At 46.7% G+C, this 23,012-nt stretch overlaps 1 protein-coding gene and 1 pseudogene across 1 annotated transcript in view; both read right to left on the bottom strand.

Moving 5' to 3' along the window:
• Window positions 1–23,012, bottom strand: part of IARS1 (isoleucyl-tRNA synthetase 1) — a 548,404-nt gene that overhangs the window by 76,558 nt on the left and 448,834 nt on the right. Inside the window, exon 31 of the mRNA XM_078661397.1 lies at window positions 15,446–15,571. Within this exon, the coding sequence (XP_078517523.1) occupies window positions 15,446–15,571 (126 nt within the window). The remainder of the gene's footprint in view (window positions 1–15,445; window positions 15,572–23,012) is intronic.
• LOC144783129 (uncharacterized) lies at window positions 17,254–19,749 on the bottom strand (annotated as a pseudogene).

The raw sequence follows: 23,012 nt of genomic DNA, 5'->3' as shown, positions 1-23,012 counted from the left end.
AGGCCTGGCTGGCATCTGGGGTGGACCTGCTGGCAGTAACCCATGCGGGGCACCTCGCAGTTCCATGGGGCTCAAAAGAACATTAGAGGGAGTTGGTGGTCCAAAGATGGCATGCATGGTGTTGCAAAACTCCCTCAACTGAGAAGAATCGCTCTGGCTCCAGGGAATTCTGGGAAATGTGGAGCAGAGCCAGACACCAGCTCTACAGGTGGAGTGCGGGAGTAGGGTCTCTAACAAGAGGTTGGGTGGGGGAAGCCAAAGAACGCTTCCTCTTCTTTTTGTGCTTCTTCAGTTTGCCCGACTTTGAAAGTATGTCTTGGGAGCGAATTGAGGAGCGGGAACGGGCAGAGATCTTCCTTGGGAATGGGAACAATGCAGGGCCACCTTGTACTGCACCATCAGGAGCTTCATCAACCGCTCACAGATGACCTTGGAGTGCATGGTCTTGTACACAACGTAGGGCCTAGGGGTCGTGGCCGGTCCTCAGGCACCAGAGACAAACCAAGTGAGGATTCAAGACTGCCATTTTCATGCAGTCCCCACAAGGTTTAAAATCTGTAGGGTTTGGAGGGGACTTGTCCCTAAGCTCACTGTTAGCAAATGCTCAAAATGGGTCGACCCAAAAAAAAAAAAAAAGTGGTCAAAAAGTGACTGAGGTAGCTCTCTGGATCGCAGCTCTGGAAACGTGCTCCCCAGTCTGAGAGGGGACGGTGTCCTCTGTAGTCCCTCCAAGACCAGGAAGCTGGTATACCCTACATAAGGTATAACTAGTTGTGTACCTGGCAGCATTCACTTGGGCATAATTGGTTTTACCTTGCGTTTTTAACAGCGAGTATATCCTTAGCCACTCAGGATCCTTGGCCATGAAGAATGCCCATGACCTGTATAAACAACAGATAGGGGTAGTGTTGGACCTGCGAAGGGCAAGCCCAGCACAAAGGGGGTAGCTTGGCTCAAGTGACAAGGCAAGTGAAGGCTGTAATGTTAAGCCGGCTCTGACCCAATAATAACTCCTTGTACATCCACACCAAAAAGAAGGACACCACACCACTGCTGTAGAAAAATACGATTCCTTTATATAAAAGTTCTTTGTTGTAAATAGGGTTGACTGGGAAAGCACATATACATTTCTTTTGGTCATACAGTTCTGGGTTTCAATTCGGTAATAAATAGTATTAATAAATAAGTCAGGAATAAATAGCATCAATCAATAGAATAAACTTTAGGAATGAATACCACAAATAAATATCAGAATAAATATCAGAATAAATACTGGTTCATTTAAATAAGCAACCGCATGTTTCTTCTGGTATCGCTGCCACCAATTAAATACTTTAGGTTCATCACATTTGCAATACGTTTCAAATGGGAAAGATAACTCTTACAGTTTATGCTGTTTTCAATGACCAGGTATACGGCTTCTCTGAGCACAAAATAAGGTTTGGGACTCTTTAATAATCACTCAGGGCGTATGCGCGTATATCTAGAAGGCAAGGAAACACAGCAAATACATCATTTGCACTTGGCGGTCACCGGGATAGGATCTCTGCTTTGGCGGTGAAGTCTATGCGCGCCTACGGGCTTTAGCACCACTTGAGCACAGGCGGCACCAGTTCAAAGTCATTAGACTGACGAACGGGCTGCCGGAGAGGTCACACAACCTTCGCGCACAGTCAGGTAAATGCCGGTTCACAGTTCCTTCACAACGCTGCATTCACTATGAGGAAACGGGCCCACCTCACATCTGCTGCAATCCAGATACGATTCAGTCGGGCACAGCACTTCTCTCGTTAGCGACGGGGCTCTCAGGGGCTCCACGGACCTCCCTCCGACTTCCGCATACAGGGTGGTTCCCGCCCACAGCTACAGCTCCCGGGTCACTGGGGAGTGACAGAGACGCTAGTCCCGCCCAACGAAGGCCGGCCTTTCCCCGCCCCGGCGCACCACCTCACCTTCAATCTGCACAGGAAGCGCTCTACGCTGGTGGGGCTCGGAGACGTCTGAGCTCCCCTCTAGAGGCACCTGTCGCGAAGGGGGCACAGCTGACGATCGCGGTCGCGGCGAACTTGCTCTCACCTCGCGACTCGATAAATCGATCACAGTTGACCACCGGGGGGGCGGGGAGGCACACGAATCTGGCCACAGTCTTTGGGGGCAATGAGGTACTCGCTGGGCAGGCGCTGTAGGCGCTAGATCACTTCTCACGTAGCTGACTGGAACGCCAGTCAGACACAACACCAGCAACCCTTTGCTGCTCTACTGCCTGCGTTACCAGCCACCTCAGGGGTCAACAGGGCAGGTGTCAATCTGGTGTCAAGTCTGGAATCTCTTAATCTCTTCTTCTCTAGTCTGAACTAATCTCCATCCTAAAATGGCCGCCAGGGACTGGGCCTTATATAGCCAGTGCCCTGGGGTACTGGCACGAGCCAGAAGGTTCTAGAACCTTCTCTGGCTGTGACAATGACAAGGCACTCTTGAGGGGTATTTAGGACACTCACAGCCACCGTACTGGGGTTCTAGAGCAGCCATTTTGGTACCTGAGGAAAATAAAGGAATTCCTGTCAGAAATGCGCGCCAAACAAAGGGCGCCAAAACCTCAAAAGGCCAGGGTTCATGAAGGCTCCAACGGGAGTCACTTCACATGAGGAAAAAGGGTGTCCACCATTTTAGGTTCATTTATACAGGTTGACAACTCCAGTTTGTAATGCCACAGGTTTGGGCCAGGCGCCTTGTAAATAGGTGCCACAAACCTTGTGAGCAACTGGGCATCGAGGAACATCTAACCCCATGAGACAACACATAAAAAGTCCTGGTAGACAAATAAAAAGCGACAAATTTTGGGAGGTACAGGGGAACAAAAGAAATCATAGTGGTGAGGGGACTCTCAGAAGCAGACGGGTCTAACAGGTAGACAAATGTTGACATAAGGGGGATGGATTGAGTACCCATTCTTATTTGGAGGTGTAGTTCACCCTGGTGGTACTGTCATACCGGGATGAAGAGAGATTGCCCATGATGAAGCATGCCACAAACTGTGGGTCAGGCTTCCTCTTCTAAAAGAATGGTCTTCTTTTCTTTCCTTTCAGAACTTCTGACAAGACTAAATAGGGCACAGATAATTTACACCTTTGAGGGATAAGTAATCCCCCACCCCCCATACCTACCGCACTCTGTGTTTTTTACAAGTTCAAAGGGGAGGGCGAGGTACTGTGCATTCATAGCACTATACATCAGTCCTTCACCATCTTTGAGAAACCTAGGGCCCTACATGTTCGCCAGGTGGTCTTCCTGAGTTTTGGAGCCTAGCTTGTCGACCCACTGTTTGAAGTCACCCTGAGGATTTATTTGACTTTAGTCTGCAGGCGGTGTGTCATTCGTAAAAAAATCACTCCATGAAGTTGGAAGGGCACAACAGGGAACAACAACATGTACCTAAAGAACTTGCCATTGACTAATAACTTATTGCACGCAGAATAATGGACTCCGTGGACATCAAAGTCTGACCTGAAAAGTGACAACATCCAGTATGACCATGAGGAAATGGTATCTATGCGTAATCAATATAAACTTGCACATGCGCTTGCCTTGCCACCACAGGATTGGTCACCTGTTCTTCCACTCATTGCTGGAGGCAGTAAAGACCAAGCTCAAACCAAGTCCTTGGCACACGTTCAAAGAAACAAGTTTCCGCAACAGGATGGCGAGACGGATCCCGATAGTGCATTGCCACGACTCAAGCCGGACGCACTTATAACGGACGTACCCGCCTGTCATTTTTGGATCCAGAATCCCCGGGGTAGGGACCCACCCTTCCTCCCCTTTCAGACCACCTGCACGCCTCTATCTAATCTAGATTTCCTTTTACCCGTTCTGACCGAGTTGGAACTCTCACCGGTCCAGCAATACTGCAAATTCATTTTGTATCTCCATTCAGCCCTGAAGAGTCACTGGTGAACACCCAGGTGATGAAACACGTGTCGGTTGGTTATAAATGCAATTAGAAAAAAGTATCCACTGGTGTCGACCCTTACTGTTATTTCACTTGCAATACAATAACTGGATTGACACTCTTTAATGTTTCTTTGAACGTGTGCCCAGGACTTGGTTTGAATTTTACAGTGTGGGCCCGTGCCCTCATTTTTCGTTTCCCCTGACCTGGCAGCACTGTAACTATTCTGTACATTTCTTACTTTACCGCAAACTGTCTTGAGCGCCAATGTTCCTGTCCACTTAAAACCCCACGCAGAACCGGTAAAGACCGGTAAACCGGTAAAGACCAACCTGACATACCATGTCAGGTGAGTTACCAAATCCTTGTTGCCACAATCCCACAAATATGATGGCCTGAAATTGTTAGTATGATGGCACGTATGTGCATCAGAACAAGTCATCAGGGGATTCTTATCGAAATGTGGCAGATGACATCAGAAAATTAATATATGATTTTATCTACTTCTATGCACAGAAATAATCAACTCATTACAATTCCTCTTACATGAACAACAAAAGATTTGCAAGATATTTGCCTGAAAAGACAAAACTTTTCCCGAAAGCTCCTTAGCATCCGGATCCAATGGGCAAAATCTTTGCTATAATAAAATTCATTGGCAAATTTCATTACCCTATGGTCGTGTCAAAGTCTGCAGGAACATTTTCTCCACAAAGGGATAATGGGTCATCACATACCTCAGTAGAATTAGGGAACTTAACATGTACACAAGTAGCTGAGCTTCAAAAAAAATATTAGACCTAATAACAGGTTTAGTTGGGACACCTATTAACACTTCTTACCATCAAGTCCTGGAATTAACGTTGCTTCATATTTCAGTTACGATAATGCCACAATAAAATATATTTCCAGAATCCACCAAGTATCAAATATGTTTGCGGAGTCCAGAATTTTCACTATTGATCAATTGATTACGGAGTTTGGGAATCTAGTGTCTTGATTGATTAGTACTACTACTGGATTTCCCAATGTTTCCACACCACCAGCAGATGTAAGTGTGCCCTTATTTCTAGTAGCAATTAGTCTATATCTGTAATGACAATTTCTGTAGCATATTGCTGTCTATAATAACAATCTATTATCACCCATACTAACTAGTTTGATAATGCACAAAAAAATCTAGATTCAAAATGATGTTGTAAAAATAAATCCAAGCGTGTATAAAGAATGTAACTTATTATATTTTAGCCAACAAATTCATTAAGATGATCATTCTATCTCCAACTCATTCCTTTTGAAATTCAAAGATTTGTTTGCAACGCCTCCTAACATCAAATCACACTTAACCGTACATGGACTCGAAACATTGCTTTGCCCAAGAATATCTAATTCAAATGCTACCACAACTGTTCAACAATATGGAGTATTTGGCTTTTCTACCTCTTGTATTAACGTTTTTCAAAATGTCTGCTTATTATTTGTTCTGCAGAGTGACTCAAATTCAATCCAAAGGGCCTCTGGAATTCAAGCCAATTAAAGGCAAGCACTTAAGGATAAGACAAGGAAAGAAAAGAGTTGAGAAATTACAACCACAACACAACCCGGGCATTAACGCTCTCTAATCAAAATGCAAAGTGAGCAACCTAATTATGTCTGATTTCTTCTGGAGGGTTCAGCAATGTCAAACAAAATGTTGATGTTGAATTATAATGTTTAGCCAATGTGTTATTTAAACCATGTGTGTGCTTTGATATTAACGAAAAAAGTATAGTTGTAATAGGGAGACTGGTACTTTTTCTAAGGTTCAGCAGGACACTTTACTGTTTGGGCATACAAAGCCAAGGTTAGAAATAAATAAAACGAGCCACTTCCTGGTGTAGCAATAAAAGAGAAGCACATGTAACCGTTTTATGCCTACATGCTTTCGGAAATTTGTGGCACCTTCTGAGAACTAGCCATCTCTATGTTTTTTTTTAACACAGACAATAGGCAGTGCTTCACAAACCTTTTAGAACTCCAATCTACTTTTTAGTATGACAAACTTTTTTGACCCACATAGCTTTAATGGACATGAGGAGATTTTTTAATGTAAGTAAAGCATTGTGAGGTAGTGCATTGCCATTTACAGACCGCACATTTTCCATTGAAATGGTCACTAAATTTGCACAGATATACAGGTTTACTGATAAAACTACATAACACGTATGATAATGTGTAGAAATCGTGTTTGAGTGAATATTTATTGTGCATCACCAAGTAAAGTATCTTGATTTGTTCTGATCCGATTCAAATCTTGGTTTCCAGCACACTCCAGAATTACAAAAAAATTGCTTAATTTTTGCTTTCCTATTTGGTGAATGTGAACTGTTCACTTACATGAATTTACATTTTAGTTTTGTATTACGAAAAAAATGCCATCCTGCAGCCTTTCAATTCACACTTCATGTGACCCAGCAAGATAGTCAAATAATTTACTTTACTTTTCTTTCTCTGGCAGCAAAGTAAGATGAGTTTGTAAACACCAGCACCCATGTTAAAAAACATAAGCAGCAGAATTCATAGCCTGAAATTTGACCTCTGCAGCAAATGTGACAAGATGAATGAACAAGTTACTTACCTTTGGTAACGCCTTATCTGGTAGAGACAATATCTAGCCGAAGATTCCTTACCTTTGAATTTCCCCAGGCATCAGACTAGATCCGGCGGTTTTTCATGAGCAGTACCCCTTTGCGCCGGTAGCTGGCTCCGTGTGGTGTCGTTGTTATAATCTTTGCCGGAAGTGATGTCTGCGTCACCTATATAGTCTCCACCTCAGCGCGCTGTAATCAGTTACTGTTCACAACTTTTCACGGCAGAAGCGCAGAACCGTGAAGCGCACATACACTGGTGTGTCCAAACTAGGACCCTGAAAGGGATCATCCCTGACCCTAGAAATCTGTTCGCAGAACGGGGAGGATGGATGGGTCGGTAAGGAATCTGCGGCTAGATATTGTCTCTATCAGATAAGGCGTTGCCAAAGGTAAGTAACTTGTTTATCGGATAGAAACTTCTAACAGCAGATTCCTTACCTTTGAATAGATACCCAAGCAATACCATCCCCAGTGGTGGGTCTGCGGACAAATTTAAACTAGTAAGGTCCTGCAGGATCAAACAAGCAAAATGCCCATCTCCGAGGACCTGACTGTCCAGTCAGTAAGTAATGCTTGGTAAACATGTGCAGGGAAGACCACGTTGCTGCATTGCAGATGTCCAGTACTGGGACTGCAGGTGCTAACACAGTGGTCGCAGCTTTAACTCTGGTGGAAGGAGCCCTCAACCCTTCAGGAGGCTGATTCTTTGCCAGTGCCTAGCAGAACGTGAAGCAAAAGAAAGACCCAGTGAGAAATGGTCTGCTTCTGAACCACCTGACCTTTCTTCGTACCAACATACCCCATGCACAGTTGGTCGTCCACCCAGAACTCTCTTGTGCGGTCAAGGTAGAATGAGAATGTTCTTTTTGGGTCCAGAAGGTGGAGTCGCCCCTCTTCCTTAGAGGGATGTGGAGGAGCATAGAAGGTGGGCAAGGTCAAGCCTGCCAAGTGTCACACATCAGGTGTCACGCTAACGCATTTCAGTGTGGTGTTCCGCATTACAGCACTGAAATGCATTGTCACGCATTATTACCACTAACTGCACTCTCTGCTGACAGTGCTGAAACTGGCTGCCTGATACGCCACGTGCTAGCGTGCGCCGGCGCTCAGACACACCTGTGTGTGCCTAGGGCCGCAGGCAGCAGGCTTAATTGCGGCCAGCAGCAGCACAGTTAGTAAACAGTTAAATCTGTGCTCTCAGTTCAGTGCTACAAATGAATGTTACAATCTGTCCTGCTGCTAGTGCCTGCATGTCACTGACTCTGACCGCCCAATTACCAAGACCCGGGCAGGTCCTGCCCTCAGCAGTCGTTGCGTTTTGGCACTTTCACTTGAATACATCTGCGAGGCAGGTTTTGTCTCTGCTGCGCTTGGCTCGCTGGTTGTAGTAGCGTGGCAGTATTCACGTGACATGACAACAATGTGTCCATTTGCAGACAGGACTTCGCTAGGGCGAGCGGGAAACCGGCTTGCAGTTATGTTTTTTAAGTTAAGTTTGGCAGCCCACCCGCCTCTGCTCGTACTTCCACCAGTGCCTCCCCCTCTTGTCATGATGCCTCATGACTGAACCGGCTGCTGGAGACTCGTTGTCATAGCCGTGGCTCACAGTAACTTCCAGTAATATCTGACCTTTGCTTTTTGGAAATATGTTTACTTTTACAGTGTCAGCCTGTATGTAAACTCACTCTCCTCAGGCTGAGCTGACAGTGACTGGGACTGGCTGCCGGAGACTCATCACGGCCGTGGTTCACAATAACTGACACTCGGGTCTCATCATCCTTCTTGTGCTGCAGGCCTTGCCGGTTTGTTTTCTGCCAAGGGCACAATTTCATGAGTGACCCAGGACTGCCACGAGTCTTGAAAGGAGTTATAAATTAGGTTTCGGACCGTCTGGAGAATTTCTTAGGCTGGCGGTTAAATCTGCAGAAGAGCCAGGCACTGTCAAGACTCCACTGAGTGTATGGTATGCCTGCATTTCCACACCCAGGTAAGATGCTAGTTTACAGCCATCTGACAGTACGTATTTCTTTTACCAGCTGTATGTACATTTTAAAAAGGTAAACATTTTTTAGAACCGTAGCAACCTATTAGCATAAAATACAAAATATCAAGTTCTGGTGGCTCATCCTTTGTACATAGAAGTGGTCACAATCTTCTTCAAGCTCACAACTGTGCTCAACCCCTGCTACGTAAAAATGATTGCGTACAATTAAGCAATCAAACCGGGGTTGTTGTTACACTTCTTATGAACGGAGAACATCAGGGTTCACACACTTCTATGATCACATTGGTTTCTCTTCAGACACAAAGGGAGGAGAAGGTCAAGGGGAGTAAAGAATGAGACAACAGAGTGTGGATATGAGGGAGAGAGAGAAACAGAAGCTTGGGATACTGTGCCCAGTCCGGAGCCACAAGGATGACTCGGCCATTAGTTCCTGATCTTCTTGAGAACTCTGGGAAGGAGTGGCATGGGCGGAAATGTGTACAGGAGGCCTGAGATCCACTCGAGACGGAAAGTGTCTCTGCGTGAGAGCCACCTTGGAAACTCCAGCACACAAAACCACTGACATTGAGCGTGCTTTGTGGAGGCAAAAAGATCTAACCAAGGCTCTCCTCATTGCAGAGAGAGATTTTGCGCCACCTCCGGATGGAGACGCCATTCGTGATCTGCTATGATTCAATGGCTGAGTTTACCCACTCACGCATTCAGAGAACCTGCCAGGTGTTGAACCACCAGGGATATGCCCTGCTGTTCCAGCCATTTGCAGAGACGCAGGGTCTCTTGACAGAGGGTCCACGACCCCACCCTGTTTGTTGCAATACCACATGGCAGTGGTGTTGTCCGTGAACACCTGCACTAGCCTTCCCTTGATGGACGGTGGTAAGGTTTTCAATGCCAGCCGATCCGCACAGAGCTCTAGCATGTGGATGTAGAGTCCAGATTCTGCTGGAGATCAGAGTCCTCTGATCTCCACCTCTCCCAGGTGGCTGCCCCATCCCAGGAGAGACACATGTGTCACTACTGTAAGATCTGGTTGAAAAAGGGAGAGGGGTCGGCCTCTGACCCAATCACAGTTCATTAGCCACTACTGCAGGTCCTATGCAGTTCTGTCCGAGATCTGGCCCATGTCAGAGAAATTGCTCTGATGCTGCACCCACTGGAACTTCAGGTCTCACTGCAGAGCCTGCATGTGCCATCTGGCATACATCACTAGCAGGATGCTGGAGGCCTTGAGGCCCAGAAGTCTCAGAGTCAGTCTCACCAAGACCCAGGATAGATGCTGTTAACATCGGTATCAGCCTGAATATCACTGGCGGCAATGCAGGACTGCTGGAAGAAAACATTTTCTTTCCCAAGCTGTCTAGCCTCTTGGATTCCCAGTCCAGGGGAGTGGCAGGGAACGCGCCATGGACTCCTAGAACACCAAACTGTCTGGGGACGGGTGCTGGGTGAGGACATTTTGGACGCCTGGAGAAGGGCGGGGGCTGCGAGCAATTGTCCTATTCACAGGTACCTCTGTGCTCGGTTTGGACCAGGTGCCCAGAAGGACGTCAGTGAAGGCTTCGTTGAACGGGAGTAGGGGTTCAGAGGAGGAGACTCCCAGTTGCAGCACATCCAAAAAGGTGTTGGTCATGACTGCCACTGAGGGCAACTAAAGGTCGAAGACCTCTGCTGCCCTCCGCACCACCACTGAGTATGTAGCTCCCTCCTCCATAGCCATGGTAGGGGAAGAAAGCATGTCGGTATCTGGAGACGTATGCAGACTGCTGGCATCACCCAGTTCCTCACACCAGTCCATATCCTGATCATACTGGTATTCTAAAGGGTCCAGCGAGCCTTCCCATCCCTCTCAAGGCCTAGCCCTTCAGAATAGGGCATAGGCTCTGACCAAGGACGCAGGGTTACTGTCCGCATAGGTTGACACTGCTCCATGTCATCGAGGATCACAATGGACTGGGAGCATCTGCGTGGAGACCGGTGTCTGGGAAGGTCATAGTGGCACGACCGGTGCCAGTCCGGATATATGACTGGATCCATGAGGGCCCCTCTGCGCCAGAGCCGCCGGTACAGAACCAGATGGGGCCCCCTCTGATGCCGCCCGGCCCGCAGCCATGCCAGAGGGGTCAGGCCATTCAAAAATGAGATGCATGGCCTCATAGAACACTTTCATTTGAGCAAGGGTCACTCCAGCTCCTGAAAGACTATGAGAAGTCGAAGAGCACTTCAATTTCTTGTGTTTTTTGTGCCTCTTACCAGAGTGACCCAACAATTTTTAGTGGGATAAAGAGGACTTAAGACTTCTGAAATCGTCCCGAGACCTTCCTCTCGAGCGCGACTGTGACTTTCCCAGAGTCACATGCTGGGCTGCTAGCAGCTTCAGGCACCACTCCCTCAAAGTCTTCAGCGCCATGGCCTGGCAGTTGGAGCATGACTTGGAATCGTGGTCGCGCTCCAGACACCACAAAGACACACGGTGTGTGTCCGTCCCTGACATGGCGCATTGAAAGGTGACACAGGGTTTAAAACCAGTCTTCCTCGATGAAATCCTCAACACACCAGGTGGAAAAAACCTCAAAAAAGTCGACAAAATGTTTCAAAAATGCTGTAAAAAATTTACTGAGGGGTAACTCTTCCCTCGGATCGGCACTGGCTGACACGAAAAGAACTGACATCAGCTGACGCCTGGGCAGATTCAAAGGAAAGGAATCCACTGCTAAAAGCCTCTATCAAACGCCGAAAGGCATCTTTATTTATTTGTTGGACTTTCGCATCCCGTCCAAGAAATAGGCTTGTGACCCACCAGTGGGTTGCGAACGTGAAAAATCCCTGTCCACTGCCAAAAGCCAACTGAGCTATAACAACATGACCCCTATGATATGAAATTACAAATTAATTAAAAAAGGTGCAACACCTGTGTCCTTTAAGGCTTCAGGTGTCTTATCTGAAGTTAAGCAGGAGTTAGCAAAATTACAGCATGCTGAGAGAGCACAGAAGGAACTGCCCAAAGCGGTTACCAGCTTCGAGTCAAGTTAGGTCACCCCAGAGGGAGCCTGTCAGGATGGGATCTTATTGTGAGCAGAGTGCTCAGTCTGCACTGGGCACAGACTAAGATCACAGGAGCTGCATGAAGACCTCCATGCACTAAGGGAGCCCTCTGGTAGCACTGTAGGTGCATAGGCTATTTCCTAGACTGTGCTCCTTTAATTTTGTTGGCTGCTAAAAAACAATCTGGTCTTGGTTACACCATACAGAGTGGCCACTAAGAACTTGTGCCAGTGCCTTCTCTGCCCTCCCCGCGGGAATAGTTCCACATCTGGCCCTCAGTTTATGCATGACACACAGTTCTTGATGCATAACACACAAAAGAAGGAAACCTAATTAGATTCTTATTTGGAAACTAGCAAACTGTAATTAATGTGTTTAAATATAATACAAATATTAGAAACTTTATTATAATCTTAATACAAACTGGTGAACATTCGCGATAAAAGTTTTGGGGGGAGGTGGGGAAAGAGGATACAAACACCTTGCACATTTTAAGTGAAGACTGCTGCTGATGCCCACCCTTACTGGTACTTCAATCCATTTAGGGTGATTATGCCTGCTGGTTGTTTATCTCTCCTCACAGGTGCCAAGTCAGGTCCTGCGTTACACAATATCTTGTGCCAGGCAGCAAAGTGCCCAATGTGGGTGTAGGTCCACATAGTAGCCTTTCAGCAGGCCTTATTCCTCAGGTAATGTCAGGAGTAAGTCAAGGGCAAGAGGGGAGCCTTTTTGCTGACTGTTAGACCTGGCACCATTGGCGTCGGTCTCCCTTTTTTGCTGTTGCCTCATGTATTTGTGCTGATGTTAGATGCTTTGGGCACTGTGCCACTGCTATCCAGTGCCACAGTGCAAGTGCTCCCTATTGTTAATTGATGTATTAATCAGTGGTTCCATGTTTGGCTATTTGGTTTACTTGTCAGACCCTAGTCTAGTGCACTGAGTGTGCCCAGGGCGTGTAAATCCAAATGCTGCTGGTGGGCTTGCAGCACTGGTTGTGCCACCCACAGAAGCAGCCTTGTAAGATGTGTCTAAGGTCTGCCATTGCACAGCCTGCGTGCAGTCTGGTACTGTCATGCTGACTGGGCAAGTGCACCCACTTGGCAGTCCCTAAACCTTCCCTTCATATCAGTCACCCCTATGGTAGGCCCAAGGACAGGGTGCATTGTAAGTATAAGGTAGGACAAGCCCTGATGTGTGTAGCATGTCCTAATAGTGAATTACAGCCATTTTCGTTTTTCACTACTGCAAGGCTACCTGTTCTCCATAGGCCAGAATGGCCTGTTAGATTATTACATGTTTATAATCCTAACGGTATCAGAGAACATGGTAGAAATTTGAGTTTAATATGCCTGAACTCAGAATGATAAAATACATCTTTTAGTGAAGTTGGTTTTAACATTCTGTGTTTGCAAATACCACTTTTAGAAAGTAGGTATTTGCTTGCCTAACCTTTCAAGCCTGCCTCTGCTAGGTTGTGTATTCCTTTGTCTGGTTTTGTGAGTGACAGGGATGTGCCTGCCTTCCACAATGCTTGCCCCACCCCCTGGGGAGCGGCTGAGGTCTATGCCCAGCACACTGAAAGAATAGAAGGAGTCCTGTAAACAAAGTGCTCCAGGACTATACTTGCCTTCCACAATGCTGGCTCCACCTCCTGTGGGGCGTCTCATGTTTCTGCCCTGCACTGTGAAAGGAAAGGAGAAGTCTGATAAACAGAGTGCATCAGAACTGGTTTGGACTGGGCAAAAGCCCCTCTCCCCCCGTAGAACAAAGGATTTTGGGGTATAAATATTGGGACCCTGATCCCATGAAATTAGATCACTTTTGGACTACAAGAAAAAACCTTTACTGAGGAGAGGAACCGGAAGAAACTGAGGAGAGACTATTCCCAAGCTGAAGTGCTGCTTGGGGGATTGGCCTGCAGTGGTTGCCTTACTGCCAAAGGAAGGAGAAAGGAACTTTGTGTACTTTGCTTTCAACTTGTGAAGGATCTCCAAGGACTTGGTAAAGAGCTTGCCTCCTGCTGAAGTCTCAGGGACAACAGACTTCAAACACCAGCTCCCCAGAGTTCTTTTGGAAGGGCCTGCTGCTGTTTTGGACCTTCTGAGGAACTGCGTGTCGCAAGGAGCTGGAAGCGCGACTCAACGAAAAGAAGCGTGTCGCCGTCGCTGGGCCTGCCGTTGCAACACCGAAGAAGGGTGTCGCCGCTGGAACTGTCGTACTTCACCGCATCCGAGAGAAGCGTGCCGCAATGAAGAGGAAGCGTGTCGCTGTCGCTGCTGCTGCCGTTGCAACTCCGAAGGAGGGTGTCGCCGCTGTAGCGGTCGTACTGCACCGCATCGAGAGAAGAATCTCGCAACGAGGTCGGAGCATGTCGCCGTAGCTGTGCCTGCCATTGCAACTACAAGGAAGGGTGTGGCTGCTGGAGCTGTCGCACTGCACCGCATCGAAAAAAAGGGCCTCGCATCCCCGAGAAGGACACCGCCGTCAGAGCAGAGTGGATGTCGCCGCTGTAGTTATCACATCGTGCGGAAGCTTCACGCATCATGGGAGAAGAGTGTCGCAAGTGGATCTGCTGCTTTCGCATCGCGGAACAAGGGTGTCGCCGCTGCAGTCCACGCATTAAACCAAGAACTTCTCGCATCCCTGGGGAAGCGTGGCCGCATCTGGAAGATCTTCACGTCTTTATTTCTTTGTACTTGAACTTTGTCGCATTTCCCTCACTGCGACATTGCTTGTCGTGGAAGCGCAACGCAACCTAAGGTACATTGACGCAAAGTGTCGCATCTTAGGAACTGAACTTAACAATGCTAAATCCACCATCTTAAAGTAACAGTATTGTATATTTTTGTCGTTTATGGTCTTGTAGTATATTTATTTTTTATATAAAAACCGTGAGTGGTGTCCATCTGCAGTGTTGTCACTGGATTACTGTATGTGATCACAAATGCTTAACACACTGCCTCCGAGATAAGCCTGTCTGCTCGTGCAAGCTACCAAGGGGGTGAGCAGGGGTTATTTTAGGAGTGCAATCCCCTTATCCGGACTAGAGGCAAGGGTCCCTATTTACCACAAGTACCTACCTGTGCCAACTAGAGACCCCCAAATCTAACACTGACAAAGAAAAATTAACTAGTGGACAGAGTACTACCTTTATGCCATTTCTGACCACTGGCTACTGAAAGGAAAGGGGGTGTGGTGAGGACTAGCGTTGGGTCAAGTGCCACTGGCTCATCAGGGCAAACAGCTGACCATGGAGGGAGTGGGGGGGGGTTCAGGGTGATGACTACTGCCAACTAATGAGATATTTACAGCCTAATTATTATTTGGGATGAGATACTACTATCTAGTTAGGGGTAAGGATCTAAAACTTGAATGGGCCGATTACCGTACCATTGTGTCTGTTTATTCTGCAGCAGTGCCAGATGTCACGGATTACCGCATAGCAGCTCCCGAAGGGTGTCATGTCCAAATTGCCGCTAAATGGAGGGGAACTGTTTTATGATAGTGAATGATGGCCTTTGGGTACAAAACTCTTCACTAATGTTTCGATAAGACATGTCTTCCATTCTATAAAGCGGGTTCAGAACCTGTTTTTGACACAATAAAATCGTGACAAGAAATGCTCTTTAAACCTACCAATGCTGCCTCCTTGTTACAGTAATTTGAGGAAGCATCCACCGCCCATTTGGATTTGTTTTTTAAACATTTAGGTCATCAATTGGCCATTTTCTCACAAACTGGATTTAGATCATTTGACTACTATTAGATACATCTTTTCACATTTACAGCTTAAGCTTATGTAAATTCATAAACACCCACCTGTGTTGCCATTGTAAACGGAAAGATTGCCATCCTTCACACCAAATATTGAAGCAACAGCATCCTTAAACCTGGAAAAGTCAGGTACACCATCTCCTTTGGGATTTTCCAGGAGCAGCACTCCATCTTGACACATAACACACAACAGAACGAAACATAATTAGATTCTGATTTTGAAAATGGTAAACTGGGTAATTAATGCGTTTAAATATAATTAAACAAAATGTGAAACTTTATTATAATCTTAATACAAAATGGTGTACACTTGCCATAAAATAGTTTTTTGGGGAGGTGGGGATGGAGGATAAAAAACACCTTACACATTTTAAAGGAATGATGAAAAATGTATATCAGTTAATAAAAGCAAGAATATGCACAAACGCCCAGACCTAATATGCAAACTGTTTCAGTCCACAAATAAATACGGTAATGTATGTTTAACCCTAGCCGTAGCTTTGACATTCTTTTTGTAGCCAAAGTTTATTTATAGAACAGAAAACAATCAAGGCTCCCCCAATTCCAAAAAGTAAGTTACTGTTGTACGCTATAAAATGACAACTACACGATGCAATAGCAGATTTGGATACCCATGTCTTATTTTATTTATTTATTTTGAAAGTTTTATATAGCGCGAACAAGATCTTTGCAGATATCAGAGCGCTTTACATATGAAGGGTACAGCATGTGAGTAAATAACAATTGGGGTGGGGAGGGTAAATGCAGGAGCGTAGTCAGATAGATACATCAATGGTGATATACATAAAAATAGGTGGTAGCGTAAACAATCAGGTAAGTCAATAACACGAGTCATACAAAAATGCAAAAGATCAGTAGAACAGGAAGGTTCAGCGTTTGTAAAAATCTTCCCTAGTGATAATTCAAGTGTATTTAGCCATGAGGATAGCCTTTACTAATTGCCAAGGCTGCTTAGATGGAGTATTGAACTAGATAAGAAGTTTGAGTTTCAAAACATATATTCTATATCTATTTCCTTACAGTACTAGATTGCAATTGTAACCCTCATAAGTGATTAAACGGTTAAGAAACAACAGATCAGAGAAATAATGGTCACTCTGTAATACTATAATATTATCCTAGCACATTCTAAAACTTCATGCACAAAACAAAATGTACAGCACATGTCCAGTAAATATCATGGCCAAATCACCTGTGAGCAGCTGTAGGCAGGTTAAAGATTAACATTTCACTAAAGAGTAATGTTACATTTGCATAAATAATAAAATGTTGGTGTTGCCTAAACCATCAGCGAGAAACACTCGTTTCTCGGCCTCATTTACAATTCTGCACGATTAAAAAATATGCTTCCATTCTTTTGGGTGACTCCAGGCAGGATAAAAAAGGAAAAAAGTATGCATGCCTGAGATTGGTGCCAATTAAATTTACAACCCAATGTATGTAGTTTGTATTGCTGAAACACATGCTTTGTCCTCCAAAGCAACGTTTAATAAGAGCAGTGGAAGCTAGGACCAAAATGGTAAGGAATATCAAAGAATCCTCAGATCTCATTACTCCTTGACGAGTCAATTGCACCAAGATCCAAGTTACTACTCTGGCACCTGTGCTGACTCACTTTGTGAACTCGTATTTTATTCATGATGTGAACTTTAACCAGAAGAAAAAAAAGGGGTAGCCTCCTAAAACAAGCATTGGCATAGCCAATAGGTCTCGCCTTTGGGACCTTATGAGTGTTTAGTTATCCAGCACAATATCCTTGGTGCAACAATATCAACTGTTGCACGGCTAAACACTTATATGGTATCAAAGGCGAGACCAATTGGCTATGCCGATGCTTGTTGTTTTCTGTAAGGGGGAAAGTGTTGTAATATTGGTATAATATCTAATGCTATGTTTAATGCTTATACATCACGCGAGCAATGCTTTAGATGTGCATTGTTGTATTCATTTGAATGTGAGAATGGCATCAGTCCGTTGCCGTTCGATCATCTGATTGGGAGGATGCTCTGTGTAGTGGGTGGAGTACTTATTGGAAATAAACACTTCAAGATACGCTGTTCCGCATCTCATTTCAATGGTTCTCTATTTCTGTCGGTGGATACTCAATTTAGGAAAATTTACCAATGCCCCTTGTATTATGCTAATGTTTGTACAGCCTCAATCTAGGGGTGATTGGTTCAGTTTCCAGAATCCTGTACCTTAGATGGGTTTCTCTCCTAATGAGAATATTACCTGCATCCTGATCTTTATGCGTAGCCTCATCTCGAGATCTCGATACCATTCCCTGCATTTTGGTCTCTGTGATACATCTTGTACTGTGGTGGCTTGTCACTACTCTCCACTTCTCGCTCTTCCAATGGGGTCTCATCCAGTGGAGGCTTGGTTATCTGTGCATGGTGCCCTTCTACAAGACGTCCTTTTAGGGTGAACTTGGGCCTAATCTTCCCACTCTGGTCTTTGCAAGGAGATTTGAGACGTTTAACACTGTTCTTTCCCCCTGAACCCTGCTCTTTCTGAGGCTTCTCTCCAGATGAGCCTTTGATACACATCACCACATCCTTTTTGAGAAGACTACTAGTGACTACAGCAGGAGATACCTTGTTACATTTCTCATGTAGGTCAATACTTCTACGGTCATCTTCGGCTTCAGCTGACAAGTCAATCTCGTAACCTGCTTGCTGGGTTATAAGACTGTGCGATTCAAGGCTACAAGGAGCAGCTTTTAAATGTCCCAAGTTATCGAGCTTTCTATCACTTGGAGGGTTGGGTTCAGGGAAGTCAAGAGATGTCGAATCAATGCCTTTAGCCAAGTCAACCTCTGGCGAGTTACTGGCATCATCACTAGACGGATTCACCCTATGCTCCTTTTTGCGATCCTACAGAGAACCTCCAGTGGCAACCTGTCTCCCTAGGTCACTGTCAACAATACATTTATCATTATGGTTGCTTATGGGACCCGGGACGGTATCTCGGTTGGCGTTTTCTGCAACTTCGCTAATCTCCAATCCGGCAGGTTGGTTACTTACATTGCGAACTAGGGCATCCTCAGTAGATGAAACCTTTGTACTGCTCAAAGGAGGAACAGAACCATCCTGAATGGTACCTGTGCTGCCGCCCTGCGTAGCAAGCCCATCCTGTTCGAATGGCCTGTCTGGGTTGTTCTCTGCATGTGTGCTGCTGCCCTCTTGAATGTCCCTTTCCCCGCTTGCCTCCCATTCCACAATGTCCTCCTCTTCTTCTTGGTCTCCGGCGGTAGTGTTAAGTCCTCGGGTATCACAGCATAGGCCTCAGTGCGAGTACACCAGGGTGGGAATGACAGTGCCGGTCCACAGTTAGTATTGGCTCTCGTGGCCTCGAAGTCTCTTGAGATAGCGGCTATTCACGGCCTGCCATGTGGGTCTGGTGAGCTGCACACGGCCCATCTCCTTCCAGACCGCTGTGCCCGTGACAGCGGCACAGACAGGAGCATGGTCACGAAGGTACATGAGGATGGCCAAGTCTTCAGCGTGGGTGAAGGAGCTGCGGCTGTTGGAGCTGCCCGGGACTAGCTAGTGAGAGCAGCATGGTCCTGTGGTGAGCACCTTGGGGACCAAGCGGAAGGCGTCAGGGTCTAGAAGTTTTCCGGCCCGCACAAACTCTGCCACGAAGCGAGCGGAGATGTAGACGTCTGGCCCGGCCTTGAAACCTTCCCCGCGCGGTGCTAGGAGCAGTGCCCTCGGCTGCCGCAGCCGGCACAACAACCCTCCCCATGCTCAATGTGTGGGGACAGCAGCCGCTTCTAGGGCCCCGGTGGCACGTAAAAATGCATAGGGCTACCATCCTCCTGAAGAAATAGGGTGCTGGAATGATTGAGAGGTGCAGCGACTAACTCTTCACACTCTTTCAATGCCTCTGATGAGGGAGACTGCATTGTAACTGGCCGGCCAGGCAGGCACGCGCTGCCTGTTCCCGATTCAAACACAACCGTTAACGCTTGCGCTATGACTGAGCCACTACTCTAACTACTGCAGGAGTTAATTGGAGATCAACAGAGTGCTACTTGAAGAACAGAAGTGTTCCATCTCCGAATAAAACTCGATTCCCTTAAAAAAACAACACACAAAAAAGAGGACAGAGTCACAACTCTAACTACTACAGGAGATGACTGGAGAGCAACAAAGTAGTGTTACCTGTAGAATAGAAGTGCCCCATCTCAGGAATAAAAACATCCTCCACGTCCTTAAAAAAGAAAAATCTCAAACTTAGTGGAAATTGAATCAAAAACAAACCGAAAACAAGCTGAATCCCTAAACGATGACAACCAGTCTAAACAAGCATTTACAATGCAACGGTCTCGCCTTTGCAAAAGTTAGAGCTATTGGACTTGTAAATGACAACATTTTTATTTATGTGTTGGTTTTGAAAACAGACAAATAAATGGCATTGTCATTTACAATGCCAATAGCTTAATCTCTTGCAAATGCGAGACCTATTGCATTTGCACCCCCCCCCCCCCACACACACACACACACACACACACACACACACAGCCACACACACACACACACACAGAGCCACACACACACACACACACACACACTGAGCCACACACACTGAGCCACACACACAGAGCCACGCACACAGAGCCACGCACACAGAGCCACGCACACAACCCACAAACACGCTGCTTTTAGGACCTAATATAGGGCGCAAAATAGATTTTGGTATAGATAAGACTAAGTAATTAGCCTATATATGGTTTACAATAGTTTTGAATCTAGTTACGACGTTTGCTCACTGCCCAGTGATCCTGTGCAAATTAGTTAATATCCCCTTGCCATAGGCAATATCGCAGTAGGCAATCTCCTTAACGCAGCAGGATGTGGCGGAATGAGCAGAGCTGCTGAGCAAGAAGCTGTTAGAGTCACGGCGTTCGCTCACCGCCGGGTGATACTGCACTGGAGATTCTGCGGAGAAGATGCATTTTGCCTGCAGAGGAACACAGGCCTTGTCTGTATTTCCATTGCTCCTTCTCCTGCCTCAAGTTATGAGCTTCTCAGATCAGTCAGGCTTTAACAGTAGAATATTACAATCAACTTGATTCATTTTTGTGAGGTGTCTTACTGTTTAATTAGTTGCATTGGAGCATTTTTTTTGTGTTTAACTTGTAATTCCTGTTTTTAATATTTTAAAATGTACAGTTGTCAATAGGAAATTCTCAAATCTAATAATCACGAACCTGTGATCTGAGCGTCTCTCTTGTACCACATTAGAAAGCTGCGTGGGAGTGAGGTGAGTGATGGCTTGTGGTGAGTATTAGCTGTGTGGCAGCGATGTGAGTTTTGATTGCATGGCAGTGAGGCGAGGGTGGCTGTGTGTAAGTGAGGTGCATGGTGACTGCAATATAAAGTGGGGTGAGTGGTGTCGGCGAGCCAGTGAGATGAGCGATGTGTGTGTGCAGATGTGGTGAGTGAAGCCTCTGTGGTGGTAAGATGAGTAAGGACTCTGGGGCGGTGACGTGAGTGAGGGCTGCATGGCAGGGATGCGAGTGGTGGCTCCGAATGAGTGAGCTTAGATAGCTGTGGGACAGTTTTTTTGATGTTGCAGTTTTATATTGCGTGAACTCGATATCAGAGCGCTTTACAGGGGCACCAGTTGCATTACAGACGTACACATTAATTTTTTTTACGCGAGGGGAGATTATGTGTTAAGTGATTTGCCCAGAGTCACAGGATGCTTGAGACTCTACCAGACTCGAACCATATTTCCCAGCTTCCAAGTCGGCCGCTCTAGCCGTTAAGCCACATCTTTAACCGGTGGCTACATGGCAGTGAGGAGAATAGTGACTGTCAGTGTGATGATTGGGGATTGAGTGGCTGTGATTTGAATGCAGCGGGGGTAGTGAGGTGAATGGTGGCTGTGTGTCTGAGATGATTGATGGTTGCGAGGCTGTGAGGTCAATCTTGCGTCAGGGTAGTGAGGTGAATGGTGGCTGTATGTCAGATAGGTGAATGGTGGCTGTGTGTCAGTGAGGTGAGTGGTGATTGAGTGGCTTTGAGGTGAGTTCTGCGGGGGCGGTGAAGTGATTGGTGCTCGCGTAGCAGAGAGGCGGCTGTGTGACAGTTAGTGGCGGCCGGGCAGTGCTCACCTGTGCACGGAGCTCCGCATCTGCTTCGCACTGGCTGCTGGGCCTTAGTATTCCGCATCCAGGGGTACAGCATGCCGTGGGAACACTGCGTGCCGGGGTCAGAGGCATAGCCAGAGGCCATGAAGTGGGAGACCTCGAGCCCTGCTCTAGCTGTCAGCAATAGACTGCATCAAGACGCTGTTCTGACAATATAATTGCCATCTATGGGCCAAAGAGAGCGGTATTAGAGGGGCCTCTGCCAATACGATCATGAAAAATGAGAGGCAGGAAGCTGCGGGCTGACACACATAGCACTGGGAACAAATCACCGGTTAGCCAGCGTCAGCACAGACTTTATATGCAGCGATATGATTACAAAAAGAGGGGGGGGCGAGGGGCGCTGACCGCAGGCTAAGTTTCACGGCGCTCGCAGCTCTTGACCAATAGAACAGCATCAGCTACGTCGGCATTAATAGCAATGGGCTTGCGTGGCGGGGGCAGTAGACTACAGTTCAAAATACCCGCAATGGTTCTGGCATCAAACTAATACACGTGAGCGCCTCGACATGCGGTAACGGGAAGCAAAGTCCCGTAGCAGCAGCGCTTCACCCACCAATCTCGGGGTAACCATACTCACTGTATCGAGGAGCTCCAACCACCGGGCAGGGTCTTAAAAAAATAGGCGCAGGCACGGAAGGGTGGCCGCATCCAGTGATATCACACTGGCGCCGGTGCGGACATCCGTCTTTAAAGCATGTCGGGAGCTACGCCTCGCGGAGTTCGCAGACGTCAGAGTGCGTAGAAGTTGAACAAGAAAAGCGAACACTCACCAATGCTCCCGATCGAACTCGCCCGCCCCAGCTCCATGAAAAAATGGCAGCCGAAACATAGTGACAAAAAAGAAATAAGACAACACCCACAATGGCCCACCGCATGACGTAAACAAAGGGGCGGAGCTTAAAAAAACCACCGGAACGCCCACGAGAATGCTACGAGAATGAGTGACACATCTCTCTTCCAATGGCTAGCCTCCATTTATGGAGCTAGCCAATGGAAGAGAGAGGCGGGTCAAACCCCATACTCTTGAAAACAAAATTTCTCGAGCTGCGCGACACTGCTGTGCAGTGTACGCCAGTCGAGACCTAAAAATTAAAGAAAACCAGCGCGGTTGGGCACAGGAAAGCGCGAGCCCTTCATTAAAGCAGCAGGCGGCAAGGAAACCTGACACCAGACAGATGGCCCTGTGCGCCCTGCTGACTCCCCAGCGTTTCCCTCGCGGGAGCGCGAGCATATGGTGCCGCTGGCTCCCGCAAGGAAATCGCGTGCATGTTTTTGGGGAGATAAGCAGATCGATAACATGAGGTCCTCTCCTATGCAGCGCATGCGCGCTGCGTAGGCGAGACCTAAAAATGAAAGGTGGACCTCAATCCTCTATCAAACTATGGCCCAGCTCACACTATCCAGCAGAGGCAGAGGTAATAGAAA

This window comes from Lissotriton helveticus, chromosome 9 (genome assembly GCF_964261635.1).
Source record: "Lissotriton helveticus chromosome 9, aLisHel1.1, whole genome shotgun sequence".
NCBI classification, from domain to species: Eukaryota; Metazoa; Chordata; class Amphibia; order Caudata; family Salamandridae; genus Lissotriton; species Lissotriton helveticus.
This window is presented reverse-complemented; position numbering and strand designations above follow the sequence as displayed.